The 15,380-nt window shown below is 45.6% G+C and overlaps 1 protein-coding gene across 6 annotated transcripts in view; it reads left to right on the top strand.

Annotated features, from left to right (window-relative positions):
• Anks1a (ankyrin repeat and sterile alpha motif domain containing 1A) overlaps positions 1–15,380 on the top strand; it is a 179,948-nt gene that overhangs the window by 100,579 nt on the left and 63,989 nt on the right. For all 6 annotated transcript variants that reach the window (XM_077802233.1, XM_026383384.2, XM_026383387.2 and 3 more), the window contains one exon: positions 13,305–13,894. In XM_077802233.1, coding sequence (XP_077658359.1) covers positions 13,305–13,894 — 590 coding nt within the window. The remainder of the gene's footprint in view (positions 1–13,304; positions 13,895–15,380) is intronic.

The raw sequence follows: 15,380 nt of genomic DNA, 5'->3' as shown, positions 1-15,380 counted from the left end.
AAAGGTCATAATTTAGATACATAAAGTTCATTCATTTTGTTTACAGTTCTGTTAGTTTTGAAAAATAGAGTTGTATAACTGTCTCCAGAATCAAAATACAGAACAGTTTGATCACACAAAAAAATTTCCCCGTGTCTCTCTACAGTCAGCTTCTCTTAGCCTTGGCAACCTTTGCCTGATGTCTGTCCTAACGGGTTTGCCTTTTCCAGAGTGTTATATAAATGGATTCAGACGGGCTGGGGATGTGGCTCAAGTGGTAGCGCGCTCACCTGGTATGCATGCAGCCCGGGTTCGATCCTCAGCATACAGGCAAAGATGTTGTGTCCGCCGAAAACTAAAAAATAATAAATATTAAAAATTCTCTCTCTCTCTCTCTCTTAAAAAAAATAAATGGATTCTGTCAGTATGTACCCTTTCGCTTAGCATAATACATTTGAGATACATGTGTTGTCACGTATATCAGAAATGTGTTCCTTTTCATTGCTGAGTTCTATTCTGTTGTATAGGTCGTGTACCACAGCTGAGGGACATTTGGGTCATTTAGAGCTTTTGACAGTTACAAATAAAACTGCTATAAACATTTGCACACAGATTTTTGTATAAGCCTAAATTTTCATTTCACTTGGATAAATGCATAGAATTAGAATTGCTGGATCCTAGTAAATATTGTAAATATAGATATGTATATGTATATCATTAACTTTGGAAAGAAACCACCAAACCATCTTCCAGAGTGGTTGTACCATTCTGCATTCTGTCAGCAGTGTGTGAGTTTCAGTGGACATGTGTCCTCCCTAGCACTTAATATTATGAGATTTTAAAATTGTTAGTCATTCTAAAATTTAATTTGCATTTCTCTAATTGAGAATCTGTTAATGGGATTATTTACCACTTAGTGAAATATCTGTTGTTTATTTTTTTTAATTTTTTTTAGAAGGGGGGGAGAATTTTTTAATTTTTTTTTTTTTTTTTTTTTTTAGTTTTTGGCAGACACAACATCTTTGTTTGAATGTGGTGCTGAGGATCGAACCTGGGCCGCACGCATGCCAGGCGAGCGCACTACCGCTTGAGCCACATCCCCAGCCCAATGTTGTTTATTTTTTAAAATCAGATTGTTTCTTTTCTTATTGAGTTGTGAGTTCTTCAAATATTTTGGATACAAGTTCTTTAATGTGTTTTTAATGTGACTTTGTCTTGATAATGTACTTTAAAGAGCAGAGATTCTTAATTTGAAAAAGTTTGTTTATGCATTTTTTATTAGTTTGCAGTGTGTGGGATCGAACCCAAGGCCTCAAACATGCTAGATAAACACTCTACCACTGAACTGCATTCCTGGCCTATTTTGTTTTATTTTGAGGTATGCTCCCACTGAGTTGTCCAGGCTGGCCTCAAACTTGTGATCCTCCTGCCTTAGCCTCCTGAGTAGCTGGGATTACAGGTGTTGCCACCATGCCCTTGTAATTTATCTTTTTAGAAAAGTGGATGAGGTCAATATATTTTTCCTATGTTTTTTTTTAATAGAAATTTTCTAACTTGAAGTTCTACATTTAAGTCTATGGTCCACTTTAAGATAATTTTTGCATATATTCACTTATTTCAGTACTCCATTGAATTGCCTTTGAAGTTTCATTATTCTTTTTTAGAATTATTTTAGATATTCTGGATCTTTTGTCTCTCCATACAAAATTAGAATTAACTTGTTGATTTGTACAAAAAGTCCTACTGGGATTTTGATTGGGATTGTATAGAATCTGTGTCACAGCTTGTGATGAGCTGCCATCTCTTAATTTTAATATTTATTTTTCAGTTGTAGTTGGACACAGTATCTTTATTTTATTTTTATATGGTGCTGAGTATCGGACCCACGGCCTCGCACATGCTGGGTGAGCACTCTACCCCTGAGCCACAACCCCAGCCTGAGGAGCTGCCATCTTAACTGTATGAAGTCATCCAAATAAGTTGGCACGTTTTTATCTAAAACATTCAAAGAGGATGGAGTAGTGTACTGGTGGCTTCTCTAGGTACTTAAAAACAAATCATACTGAAATTAACCCTCACAGAATAGGCACTTAATTTAATTTGAAAATGGTTCTCCGTGAAGGAAGATTCTTCAGCATCGTTGGGGAAGAAGATTCCAAATCTTTCTGTCTTTCACAGGCTTCACCAGGACACCCAGCAAATAGCTAGCTCATCACTTGGAAGGAAAGAAGGGGAAGTTAGACAGCTTCCAATGGCTGTCACATGTCCTGGTGGGGATTTTCTGTCCCCAGTTCAGGAATTCTCCAGGTGAGGGAGGGAACAGTGGAAGAGGAGGAGGGCTTGCTGCCTGCCATCGGTGCCTCCTTTGCCTCAGCTGCCTCCAGCTCTGGCCCTGGGCTGCTTGAGCAGGCGGCGCGGGAAGCAGATTGAATTGAACTGTAGGATGAGGCGCACCCCCTCTGGGCTGGCTGTGTGGGTCACCAGGGGCCTTTCAGAAGAAGGGGTACAGACATTAAATATGAAAACGGGCTTGCCAGTGTCTCAGAAGCACCTCCTGTCCCATCAACTTGGCAGGAGTAGCTTGGCTGGGAGGAGCACCCGCCAGGGTTGGTAAAGGGGAGGCAATCATGCTAATTACTTTGTTTTTCCACTAAGGTCATTGTCTCATGCAGCTTTGATGAACTAATTGGTGAGCTTTCCAAAGGCTGCGTTATGGAGACCACCAGAGCTTCTAGCCCCTCAGTATATTCAAGAAATTAGAAGTGAGAGTCAGGTGGGAGGATTTTTTTTAATTACATTTTAAAATCACATTAGTATGCAAAAAAATATTTTGAACAATACAGAAGTGAATAAAAATAAAATGGCCAAGGCCTTTTCACCTCTGTCCACACAGTTGCCAGCGGTAGCCAGTCTGTAGTATGTGCTTCGGGGCCATGTGCTATCTTTATACAGAAGCGACTGTGAGAAGTTATTTTGTTTGTATTTAATCTAAAATGGGATCCTATTTCACAAGTTATTTTGTGGATTTGTTTTTTTGTATTTCCTTTGTCCGTGGATACAATTTTGTCTTGGGTCTTAAAATCTATCTTATTCTTAATAGCCACTAAATATCCCATAACTCATTTTTCTTTTCTTATTCTTCAGTTGGTAAATGTTTATTTAAGCTATCTCCATTATTTCCCTGTTGTAAACTATGTTGCTGTGGACATTCTGTATATGTAGCTTTATACATATATATGTTTCTTTATATATAGTGCTGAGGACAGAACCTAGTGCCTCACTCACGCCAGGCAAGCACTCTACCACTGAGTTAGAGCCCCGGCCCCACATATTCTTATCAGAGTATTTCTTCAAAAGAATCTGAGAGAGTAGAATTAGCTGGTCAGTGCATGTCTTGGTTTAGTGGTGGAGCCAACTCAGTCTTCCTGAACGGAGCACATTCTGCCTGACTCAGCATAGTATCACTCTTGAATGTTTTAGACATATGAGTTTTTGTTTAAGTGTTGCGTTGCATCTGCCTAACTCATGAAGCTGTGTATTTTGTTGTTTATTCAGTATGTGAGTTGCCTTTTTCTTTCTTTTACATAGAAATTAATTATAGTAGAAACATTTCATACCGATAATGTTTGGCCAAAGTAGTACTCAGAGGAAAGCGTATATTCTTGAGTTTATGTGTGAAAAATAAATAATAATAAAACATCACCAAAAGAAAGCAGAGGAGAATAAAGAGAAAAGTGGATAGTATACTTCACATACTTGATGGTGTACAAGTTCTACTTCCGTTAAAGAAAATAGAAAGGACTAATGGTATAAAGAAGCCAAAAAGTGTTAGACTTAATCATTCAAATGAAAACTTGTTTGTTTCTTTAAAGATCTCTGATAATTCTGATGGGGGTGGGAATGCAACATATAGGAATGATGTAGAGAATATTTGACCACAAATTAAGAGATTGTAAAAGTTAATAAATAGTAAGAGACTTTATAGGAACACCTTTAGTGTAGTAAGTAAGAGTTGCTACCAACCCCAGGGAACATTTAGAATTTGAGTTGCTGCTGGCACCTAGTGCCTAGAGGTAATGAGGAAAGCGAGCATCCTGTGCAATGCAGGAGAGTCCTACACAGTGGAAGGTCTTTCTACCCATAAATGCCATTTTTGCCTTGTAGAAGGGACAAAAACTGGTAGCAGTAGAAGACTTCGGATGGATCCATCAAGTTGAAAGCCCATCTCCCCCCAAATGGCACTACACCCCATGGTTTTGTCATGGTTTTATCCTAGTGAATCTTCCTCCCTGGTGATTTAAATTATTTCGTATTTTGGAAGAGTCTTCCCAACTCATTACTCAGGGCTAGCATAACTGAGAACAGTGTTTTCCATTTTGTGCAGTGTAGTTATTTGTTTCTTTTAATATTTGACTCTGGTCACTGGACATTCTGAGCATATTACCACTCAGAGAAACACTGGACAACTTTCCATGTTTGATGGCAGATGGAAAAGTAGCCAAGAGGCCTAAAGTCCTTCTGTTCTCTCTGGTGTTGTTTCCGCGGCCGCTGTGAAAGGTGTCTGCTTGGCTGAGGGCTGGAGACACTGAGGCCATCTCTGGCACGGCACATTCACACTTCCGAGGTTGTTGGGGTCCAGGGAAGTCAGTGAGCCTGAGAGCTGTACTTTTCTTCCCTCTGTGTACTTTGTGCATGAGTGTGAAGACTTTAATCCTTTCACGAGGGAGGAAACGGGTATCTTAGCTTTTCCTACTCCCACTCTGTCCACTGCTCTGCCAGTTCCTGAGTTTTCAGGGAACCCTTGAGTGGAAATTGTGGCTTTTTCGTCTGCTCGGGATAGAGTTTTCTCAGGCATGCTTCCATCTGCTGGTTGGTTTAGTGGGATTGCAGCAAGAGGACAAAATACGTACCTCAGTTAAAGTCCAGGCTAGCTTTTCATGCCAAGGTTGAGTAAGTTTGGATGCTTTTTCTAAAGGCAAAACATGTAAACAAGACAGTTTAATGATTAAGCCTGTGATCAGCAGCTTCTTCCCTCACCTTCTTTGGTAAGGGGTGCTCTTACCAAAAGCCTTGCTGTATAGTTATCTTCCTTTTACCAACTTATATTTCTAAGTTGGAATAGTTCACTTTTCTTTCCATTGTGGAACAAGCCCAACCCTTGTAAACTATATGTCTACGATTTCTTCCATCACAAGTTATGACAACCATTTATGAGCATGTGTACATGAGAAAGAGCTGGGTATGGTGACGCACGCCTGTGATCCCAGCGACTCAGGATGCTCAGACCAGAGGATCACAAGTTCAAAGCCAGCCTCAGCAACTTAGTGAGGCTCTGTTTCAAAATATAGAAAGGCTGGGGGTATAGCCCGGTGGTAAAGCACCTCTGGGTTCAAAGTAATTTTGCTATTCAAAAGAGGGATAAGTTATGTCAGTGTAAGAGATCAGAAATGACTTCACTGAGAAAGTGGCATTTGAGCTACATCCTAAAATAGAGAATTAATCCTGATAGGCAGAAGCAAGGAGGAGGGAGGGAGCTCTGCAAGCCCAGGGAGGGGCACACGGCAATGAGGTGCTGAGAAGACAGAGAGCATGTGAGGAGGGCTGCTGATCCGGTCTGACTGGAACCAGGGGAACTTGTCACAGACATCTCAAATGTCAGTCTTTATCCCAGAGACAGTGCAGTCCTGTTGAAGTGTCTTGAAGGGGTGACCAGAGAGGAGCCAGACTTTAAGAAGGTATAATTGTGAGAGATTAGGGGAGGCTGGAGGCAGGTATGCCCTAAGGAGACCTTGAGGAGTCTCCTGAAGGTAAACAGAGCCCGGACTAGAGGGTCGCAGGAAGTTACGGGAAGGAGGGTGGGGATGTGGGGATGAGGGAAGTATTAGGGAGGAATTAAAGGATCACAACCAGATGTGGAAGGACGAGGGGAGGGTATTGAGGATGTGCTGAGGTTTAAGCCTACAACTGAGAAAATACCATAGTCACTGGCAGTAAGGAATCGAGGACAGGGTGTAAGAGGGAAGACGGTAAATCGGTTTTAAAGTTTAAGGTATTTTAGATACCAGGAGAACATTTGAGTAAAATAATCCATAAACCCTTGAAAATGAGGGTCTGATATTTTAGAGAGACATTAAGATTAGAAATCACAGATCCAACTTAGAAGTGCAAAAGGAAAGAAAGACAGGAAGAAAGCTAGGACAGCCGTCAGAGGCCAAGGCTGAGTGTGACCAACCAATGACAAGCCACCAAGGTAACTGCAGCTAAGAGAAGATGGAAGTCCAGCACCAGGCTCCTGTTGTCCTGGGATCTCAGAGTTACCTGTACCACTGTCACCCATTGGCAAGACTTGGTCATGTGGCTGTACCTAGGAGATGGGAAATGTAGTCTTTATTCTAGGTGGCTGAGAGGCTTTTTAAATATCCCATAATCACCAGGCATGGTGGTGCACCCATATAATCCCAGCAACTCTGGATGCTGGAGGGCAGGAGGATCAAGAGGTTGAGGCCGGCCTCAGTAGTTGACAAGACCCTAAGCAATTTAGCAAGACCCTGTCTCAATTAAAAAAAAAAAAAATTAAAGGGCTGGAGATGTGGCTCAGTGGTAAAATGCCCCTGGTATTAAAGTACCAAAATTAAATTAATTGGTTAATTAAAATCCCATCATCAAGGAAGAAGGGAAGTGGGTACCGGGAGCACCAGAAACATAGTATCCATTTATGTAGAAAGAGCTAGAAGGATGATGACTAGAAAAAGCACTTGGCACATCTCACATGAAGCAAATGGGAGGAGGTGAAATCACCACCAAATGTTGACATGGTATTGAAAAGAGCTAAGGGAGTTTGTCTTGTCTGAGTCTTCTTAGGAATGGACGTGATTATCCTCTAAGAGTGCAAGTGCCATGGATAAAGGTGATGGTTTGCAAGAGCAAGAGAGATGAGGAATCAATCTGATGGTGGTCTCAGTTTTTAAGAAATGAATCAAAGGATGACTGGGCCCTATAGTCAGGCTTGCATTTGAACTCTTTCTCCCTCAAATTGGCTAGTGACCTCAAGGGAGTCATTTCACCTCTAAGCCTCGGGTGCTAGGAGTAAAGAAGGAATACTAAGTCTTCATGGTTTTTAAGAATTAAAATTACCTAGCACAGTGTCTGGCACAGAATGACTGGTACTTAATAAGTGGTGGCTGCTGAAAGCCAGCTGAGTTCAGTGAATTGATAGAGGACTCAGTCAGTTGCTTCTTGAGTATTTAGCAGAGCTCAACATTCCAGCAACTGCAGAAGAGAAAGCAGATGGCTCTGAATACCCAGTGCTGGAAGTGGTTGGAGATCAAGGGGGACAAAGACAGCAAATGTGCTGTTAAGTTGGACAGGATTAGATACTGTGGCTGGTTGGAACCTGATAGGCAGAGCTGGCATATTGAAGGAGATTGAAGTTTGAGGGCCAGAGACCAATGACTGGTAGTGAGTAGACTCTAAAGGAAGAGTTTAAGGAAATGGGGAACTCTTAGCTCATGAGGTAGTCAGAACCCAGTCAGTGTGGAGCCATATGAATGACGTGAGTAGAGATGGTGTATCCTGGAGGTTCTCTACCATGCCATTATATGTCACCCTAAACCAAACTTGCAAGGCCACCGGACCTTTGCTGAAATTGAACAGAAACCAGTATCCAGAGTCAGGGAAAAGGAAGCCAACCTCTGTGTGCAGTGTTAGCATGAAGAGTGGTTTGGAAATGGCTGTAAATGAACAATGATGATAGCGGTGGCAGCTATCGCTTACTGAATGCTCTCTGGGGGCCAGCCACCATACTGAGTTGATTTATACAGATTATGTCATTCTGTGTCTCAGGATAAATCTTCAGGGTAGGGGCTGGGTTTTGTCCTTGTGTGGTAGATTAGTAAGATGTTAGGGCAGAGTGTGTGGGCCTTGTCTGACTGAATCCAAAGCCTGTGTTTCAAACCGTGAGGTGCAGCCCTGCTGCAGTTCACACTGCCACCATCATAGAACTGCAGGGGACCAGGGAGGTTGTCTGTTGACAGGTTCACACCATACTAAGTCTCAAAGCCCCAGGTTATGCATCCCAGCCACTCATGTTTTAAAAGAGACTCAGAGGAAAAGTTCTAGGAGGACAACAACTTGGGCCCCTTGAATCTCAGTCCAGCTCTTGTTCCGTATCTCAGATCACCATGGACCAGAGTGGTCATCTGGTTATCAGGTCGTCATTTTCAGCAGTTGTCTGCATAACCTAGTCAGTGCCTTCCTTCGGTAACCCTCGAAAAGCAGCCCTGTGCTTAGGAGTTCTACTAGGCCCACATGGTTTCTTGATTTTCTTTTTCCTGTGGATCTGGGGAGTGAATCCCGGGGTACTTACCACTGGGCCACATCCTCAGCCCCCTTTTTTTTAGTTGTAGATCGACACAAAACCTTTATTTATTTTTTATGTGATGCTGAGGATCGAACCCAGTGCCTCACGTGTGCTAGGCAAGTGCTCTACCACTGAGCTACAACCCAGCCTCCTTTTTTGTAATTTATATTTTTTAGTTTGAGACAGGGTCTTGCTAAGTTGCTGAGGCTGGTCAATCTCGAAGTCCTCCTGCCTTAGCCTCCTGCATTGCTGGGATTACAGGTGTGTACCACAGCATTGGGCCTGGCCCTTTTAAAATTTTGAGACAGGGTCTCGCTAAGTTGCTTAGGCTGGCCTCAAGCTTTTGATTCTCCTACCTCAGCCTCCAACTCTCTAGGATTACTGGCTTGTACCACCATAGCCAGCAAACCATAGAGTTTCAGATGCTCACCACAGTGACTAGGCAGTTGGAGGGTTCCAGTCCTCATGGAACAAAGGAGGCAGAACAGTCTGCAAGACTGGTTGCCCAGTTCTCTCCTCTGGGTCTGAGGAGTGATTGGAGTTAGCAGTTCCTCCCATGAGCTGCATTTTTCATCCCTAATTTAAATAGGCAGGGGTGACTGAAAATGTGCAAATGTTAAAATGTTATTTATCCACCAGCCTGTGTGATCTGCATGGACCATCACAGTCATTAAAATGCAGCACAGAAGACCTCTTGCTTCAGCAGCTCTCAGGGTAAAAGGAAAGCCAGCACCAAGAATGCGTAAAGATGGGAAGCTGGTGGGCTGGGAATTGGCTCCACTAGCCGCCTATTCAGGGAAGCCGCTGGCCTTGGTGTCCAGGGAGAGTAAGGAGCAGCCCTCCCTCTGTGTGGGTTGTTTCCTTGTTTCCTCTAGAAGGGCAGATGGGAGGAAGGCTGAGGGCAGGGGGAGCTGCTGGAAGCACCATAGGTGGTCTGGAGGGCCTGGGCCACACAGTCCCTGGACGAGGTGTGTGGCCCCGCCTTTTCTGATGTGTGTCTGTTCCTCTTCACCTTGTTGCTCCCACTGTCCTATATGTAGGACACTTATCAAAACCTATGAAGGTTGTAGGACACCTATAAAGTTGCTCCATTTAAGTTTGTGTAAGTGTCCTGCACATAAGATGATGGGGCATAACTGGCAAGGGTCACTTCTTCAACGTCCAGCACAGAAGCCACAGGCGGGGAAGCTGCCTGGCCTACAGTAATGCCACTTTCCTTCCAGTCTCCTTCCTTCCTTCCTCCTTCCTTTCACCCAGGGCCTCTTACATTTTAATAAGTAAGTGCTCTACCACTGAGCTTCAGGGCCATTCACACTTTCCTCTATTCACTGTGCATTTAGTCTTCACATTACTTAGGATATGTTAATTCCCCTTCTAATTGTTTCTGAATATGCCAGTCTCTTCCAGTTTTAGGAAGCCCACTGGGGCAGACGGTGTCTTTATACCCCCTTTGTGTGCCCTAAGGTAATCAGAATGAATGGTCACCACACCAGGTCTGGGGCTTCAACCTTCTCTCCATCTTACCTTCTGTCCTTTCCTTCTGCTCTTGAGAGTTGCAGGGGTGATGAGCCTAATGGATTCTCATAACGTGCTTTATCTCTTTCAAGTACTTTCATGTACCATGCCATTGAGGATCCCTGTGACACACCTGTGAGAAACAGAAGTATTTGGTCTCATCTATGAGCAGAGTGTGTTGTGCTGGATGCTGTATGGTGGGTAGTAACAACTGCCAACATCTGTTGAGGTCTTGGCATGGACCAGGCATGGTTCTGAATGGTTTACACATGTAATTTAATTCTCGCACCAGTCCTATGAAGTATTATTATGATCTCAAAATGACAGGTGATGATATTAGGGCACAAAGATGTCGATTGATTTGCTTAAGACTGCTCACTTATACTCATATTATTCATCCCTTGACCCTAAAGACCTATGTCATCCTGACTTTGGAGAAGAAAAAAAGCACTGAGCAGTTCTTTTCCCACCCATTGAATTGCCAGGAAACATATGCAGGCAAATGCTCTACCTCTGACCTACATCCTCAGTCCTGTTTTAAAATTTATTTTTTGAGGCAGGGTCTCACTAAATTGCCCAGGCTGGCCTTGAACTTGCAATCCTCCTGTCTTAGCTTCCTGAGTAGCTGGGATAGCAGGCTTAGTAGGCATCTGTGCCCAACTCTAGGGTTCTTGGATCTTGACAGCTTTTCAGATACAAGGTATCTACCCTAGGGCATTGCCTGGGTAAGTCCATGTGATTGCCAGAATCCTTTGATTTCTTACAATCCATGATATATTGGATAGATTGTGTTTCTGTAATGGGGTTACAATCCTCAGAGATGCTTCTTCACATATTTCCTTCCTCCAGAAGTTTCCATTCCTTCTCTCTGCCCACTTTTTCCCCCTGGCATCCATCTGGTATTGAGTTCTTGGCATCTGCCTCCCTTTCTTCATTGATGGCTGGCATGAATGAGTGGTTGTTTGACAGGGCCTTCATTGTCAGCCCCCACAGCGGCACTCAGAACATTCTCTGGGGCCTGGGTTCCAAGGTCCACCCAAGCAGTGCGGCCAAGTAGATTCCCAGTCTGGGCTGTGGTGTTTCTCTTTCGTTGTTGGGGCCTTCCCCACCCCCAGATTGTTAAATGAGAACCTGGAAGCCAATGCAGTGGAGGGGCCTGTGCTCCTGTTACCCCGGTCCTGTCTTGCATTCACATGCAGAGGACGTTTACCTCGGGCCATGATCTGCACACAGTTGGTCATTAGACTGCGTGTCAGATTTTGTAGCCTGGTTGACTCCCCCGTCAGCCTTTCCAGGACTATTGACCTGAACCACCATGTGTGATCATGTGTCATTCTCTCTGGGGCCCCAGCATGCACTACCACTGGGCAGCTTCATTCTGGCTGCCAGTTGTTATGCAGGATATTCGTAGCCATGAAGTCATAGCTTCCTGGGGCCCCAGTCAAGCCATATGGAATTCAGGTCTCAGCATTTCTTCTTCCCTAGAGAAGTGATGCAAGTAGGTCAGAATCTGTTCATTGCTCAGGACCTGACCCTTGTGTTGTAAGATGGGTGAGTTGGGGGGTGTGAAAGTTCTAACGTGGTCAAGTGCAGAGAAGGGAGACACCAAAGTTCATACAGCTGGGCTCCTGTAAATTAGTAATCAGGGCCATAAGTGCAGTTAATTGGCGGCCCCCTCTGCATACTTGCCAAAAGCTGATCTGACTGTGGGGACTGAGGGTGGGTGGGTGGAACCATGTCCAATTTAGTCCTTGGGACAGTGGACTTCTTGAGAGTTCTGGCTGTTTGAGTCTTAAGAACAGCATTGTAGGGCACTAGCAGCATGTACATTTTAGAATATCAGGTCTGTAACGCAGTGCTCACCTGACTTCTCTTTTCAGAAGGGGCCTTGAGCTACATGTGCCAGGGAGAGGGGATGCTGCACAGACAGCAACAGGCGAATCCCCCAGGCAGAGCTCTGTAGCACCCCAGGGGGAAAAGTTTGCCACATGGTAGACTGGGATTCTCGTCACTGTCAGAGCATTGAAAGGATTTTGAAGGACCTTGCAGTCCTACCTACTCTTTTAGACATGGAAGCCCAGCAAGAAGTCACCAGTGCCAAGGCCACACAGCAAGAGAAAGCACAGCTAGGACCAGAGCCAGATCTTCCCACTCTTGCATCAGATTCTTTTTCCCACCACCTTGGACAAACCACTGCAGGCCTGTGGCCTTAGATTCCTCATCTGTAAAAATACTCACACTGAAGCCCTTTGGTTCTAATATTCTCTCATCTTATGAATTGTTCTTGGGAGCTTTGGGCAGACTAGGGAATTATTTGGTGCATCTGTAGATGCCACTCAGAGAAAATAAGCTTGAATATTAGCTCTGGATTGTGACCTAGTGCAGGAGACAGTGTTATGTCCCCTGGCAATGTGATGGAAGTCTTCAATGGACTGAGTTCATGCAGGGAAAGCCCCTGGGTGTCCCGGGGTGATGCTGATATTAGACACTAATTTGGTCAATTATTTATGCTACTTCAGGACAGAAGTTTTTGAGCGTACAGTAGAAGTTGGCCTTATGAGCTAGTGGTGTCAGGTTTCTGGGATGTTGGGGAGGTCTCCAGAGAACTACAAATGTCTCCTGGCATTGACGGATTAGACCATTTCGTTTTCAGTGGATCAACTAAGGTTAAACTTAAACAAATATGAGCAGCTGGGAGTCTTTGGCAGGAGTGAGATACGCATATTCTTTAAAAGAAGAAAAGTCTGTGTTCCCTGAGGAAGGAAGGACGAGGCGTGGAGCTCTGAATGGCCCCCTCTGAGGAAGGAAGCAGTTATTTCTCTGCTGTTTTGTTTTGCACTTTCAGTTAAGGAATTCCAGAAGTTGCAGGTTGTGGATCATGACCTCCATTTTTTTCCTGTGTTGCTGCTTGCCAGAGGAAGGGAGGGCGGGTGGCTGTAAATAACACTTTGGCCTTTATGGAAATGTATCAGATGTTCCAGGAGTGAGTCTCGCAGGCTCTTGCTGGCTGGCTGGCGCTGGCGCCCGCGCCCTGGCCGCACACTCCCTCTCCTTTCCCTCTTGCTCCTCGGTCACTTGCTCTGTCCTCACTTGTGTCCTTTCTGTAGGATACAGTTAGCACTTCTCCTCGCCATATATAGCAAGGTCTGGTCGTTAATGTTAACAGCACCCTAACAACAGGGAGGGCTGCCAGATAGCATTAATCAGGCCAGTGTTTGGAATTTCATAAATGCTCTGACTTTGGGTACACATCGAACATGAAGAACAATATGAAACTGTTTTCTTCCTTCCCCTCTCCTCTTCTCTCCCTCTTGCCCCTCCCCACCCTCCCTCTCCAACTTCTCTCTGTTCCTCTCTGGTTTTGAATTCTGCTCTGCTGTACGCTCGCTGCATTGGAACTTTGTTGATTTTTGCCACGTTTAATTTTTTATTTCTCTCCGTCCACTCCAAGACCACAGGCGGAGCAGCAGCAGTCGGAGCCAGGACTCTGCAGAGGGGCAGGACGGGCAGGTCCCCGAGCAGTTCTCCGGTCTCCTCCACGGCTCCTCCCCAGTGTGTGAGGTGGGGCAGGACCCTTTCCAGCTGCTCTCCACCACAGGCCAGAGCCATCCAGACGGGTCCCCCCAGCAGGGCGCCTGCCACGAGGCCAGCATGCAGCTGGAGGAGTCGGGTGTGCACACTCCAGAAGCCTCCCAGCCCTGTGGTCTGGACCAGAGCAAGAGAACAGGCTACCCAGCGGGCCTGCCCCCCACCAGCAGCCTGTCGCACCCCGAAACTTGGACTCGCACGGCATCCCCGCACCCTGGTGGTGCTGAGGAAGAAGGAGACCGGAGTGGGGCCAGAAGCCGAGCCCCTCCCACCAGCAAACCCAAAGCCGAGCTCAAACTCAGCCGCAGCTTGTCCAAGTCCGACTCTGATCTCCTGACCTGCTCACCCACCGAGGACGCAACGATGGGGAGCCGGAGTGAGTCTCTGTCCAACTGTAGCATTGGGAAGAAGAGGCTAGAGAAGTCGCCTTCCTTCGCCTCCGAGTGGGATGAGGTAAGACCGACGTGACGTCACAGAGAACTGGGTTGGCTGGGCTGGCCGCAGCCCACCTCAGCTCCCCCTTGTGCCAACCCCTGGGGCTCAGGTTGCCTTGATTCCCTCACTGAGTGACCAGCGTGTCCCTGACTGTGGTGGGAAGCAAGCCCTGTGTAACCTGGGTCACAGAGGACAGGTCCGTGAACAGTTAAATTTGAGGGTGGAGGCCCCAGCAGAGCGGGGCCCAGGGAGTGGTGTGAGTTCCTAGAAATGACACGCTGCTTGGAAAAATTTGGAGCCCCATTGAGAGAATCATGCTCACCCTGAAGAAGCTTAGGAAGAGCTGGAGTACCTCCTGTGAGCCCTTCAGGAGGATGAGGAAAGACCCAGGGTTAGCCAGGAGCTGGGGCAGGGACCAGGAGGGGAGCTTGGGTAGAAGCTACTGTGAGCGAGGATCTGAAGGGGCTTTTCCGACCTGGGCACCTCCATGATAATTCCCCAGAAGATCTAATGCCTCTCCAGAAGTATCCTGCCTGACCCACATTCCCATATCGGTGAGGCAGAGGGCTTGGTGGTTCAGGAATCCCAGAAAGACAGTTGGGGAGAAAATCCATGCATGTGAGGCCTAGGTGCTTTTCATAACCGTGTTACAGAATAGTTGGAAATATGTACCCAGATATTTCTCAGTGACCTATGGCATGTCTCACTGGGCAGAAGAATGTGTTTGTGAAAGACTGGTAAACAGCCAGGAATGTTAACGTGCTACCCTGGCAAGTTTTTTGCCTTTGAAGTGGACTCAGTCTATCTCCCAAGAACAATCTCAAGAGATGAATTTAGCCCTCCAAGAGGAGGGAGCCAGGCAGCTGACAGCCCCATCTGAACATTCTGTAGACTTGATGCCCTACCCAACTCTATTTGGGTTGCAGCTGCAAAGTTATGTAAACCAAAGCCAATCTCATCCCCAGTGTGGGAACAGGGTGGGGACAATTCCTCCAGGACTGTTATCTCCAGATAAGATGCAGTTTAGGACTCTGTTTAGTCAGAGACAGAGGAGTCCTGTGCAAAAGATGGTTTTCGTTGCTTAGTAAACAAAGACTTGGTGAACCTATACCAGATGCCTGGTCACTAGTGGAAAAACACTGTGTGTTAGGCAATCCTGGGTGTCCCCTAAGACATTACACATAAGAATATGTGTATTTGTAGGAATATGTTTTTCAAAACAGTCTTACTACTTTCAGGGAGCCACAGAATAAGACAGCTGAATGCAGGATGGGGACAGGCACAGTATGCTTTGAAATGAGGAGGAATGAAGAGAAAAGAAGGTGTGTGGTGGGGGACTCAGACAGGAGGCAGTGAGGATGGGAAGGAGCCTCAGGAAAGACCACAGAGAAGGAGAATTTGATGTGGAATCAAAGAATTAATTCTTGTGGTTCAAACCGGAGTGAAGTCATGGGACGAGGCAAGAGCGTGGCAGGTGTCGAGGGAAAACAAGCAGAGCACAGGG

The sequence above is a fragment of the Urocitellus parryii genome, chromosome 8, assembly GCF_045843805.1.
Source record: "Urocitellus parryii isolate mUroPar1 chromosome 8, mUroPar1.hap1, whole genome shotgun sequence".
In the NCBI taxonomy this organism is placed as follows: Eukaryota; Metazoa; Chordata; class Mammalia; order Rodentia; family Sciuridae; genus Urocitellus; species Urocitellus parryii.
This window is presented reverse-complemented; position numbering and strand designations above follow the sequence as displayed.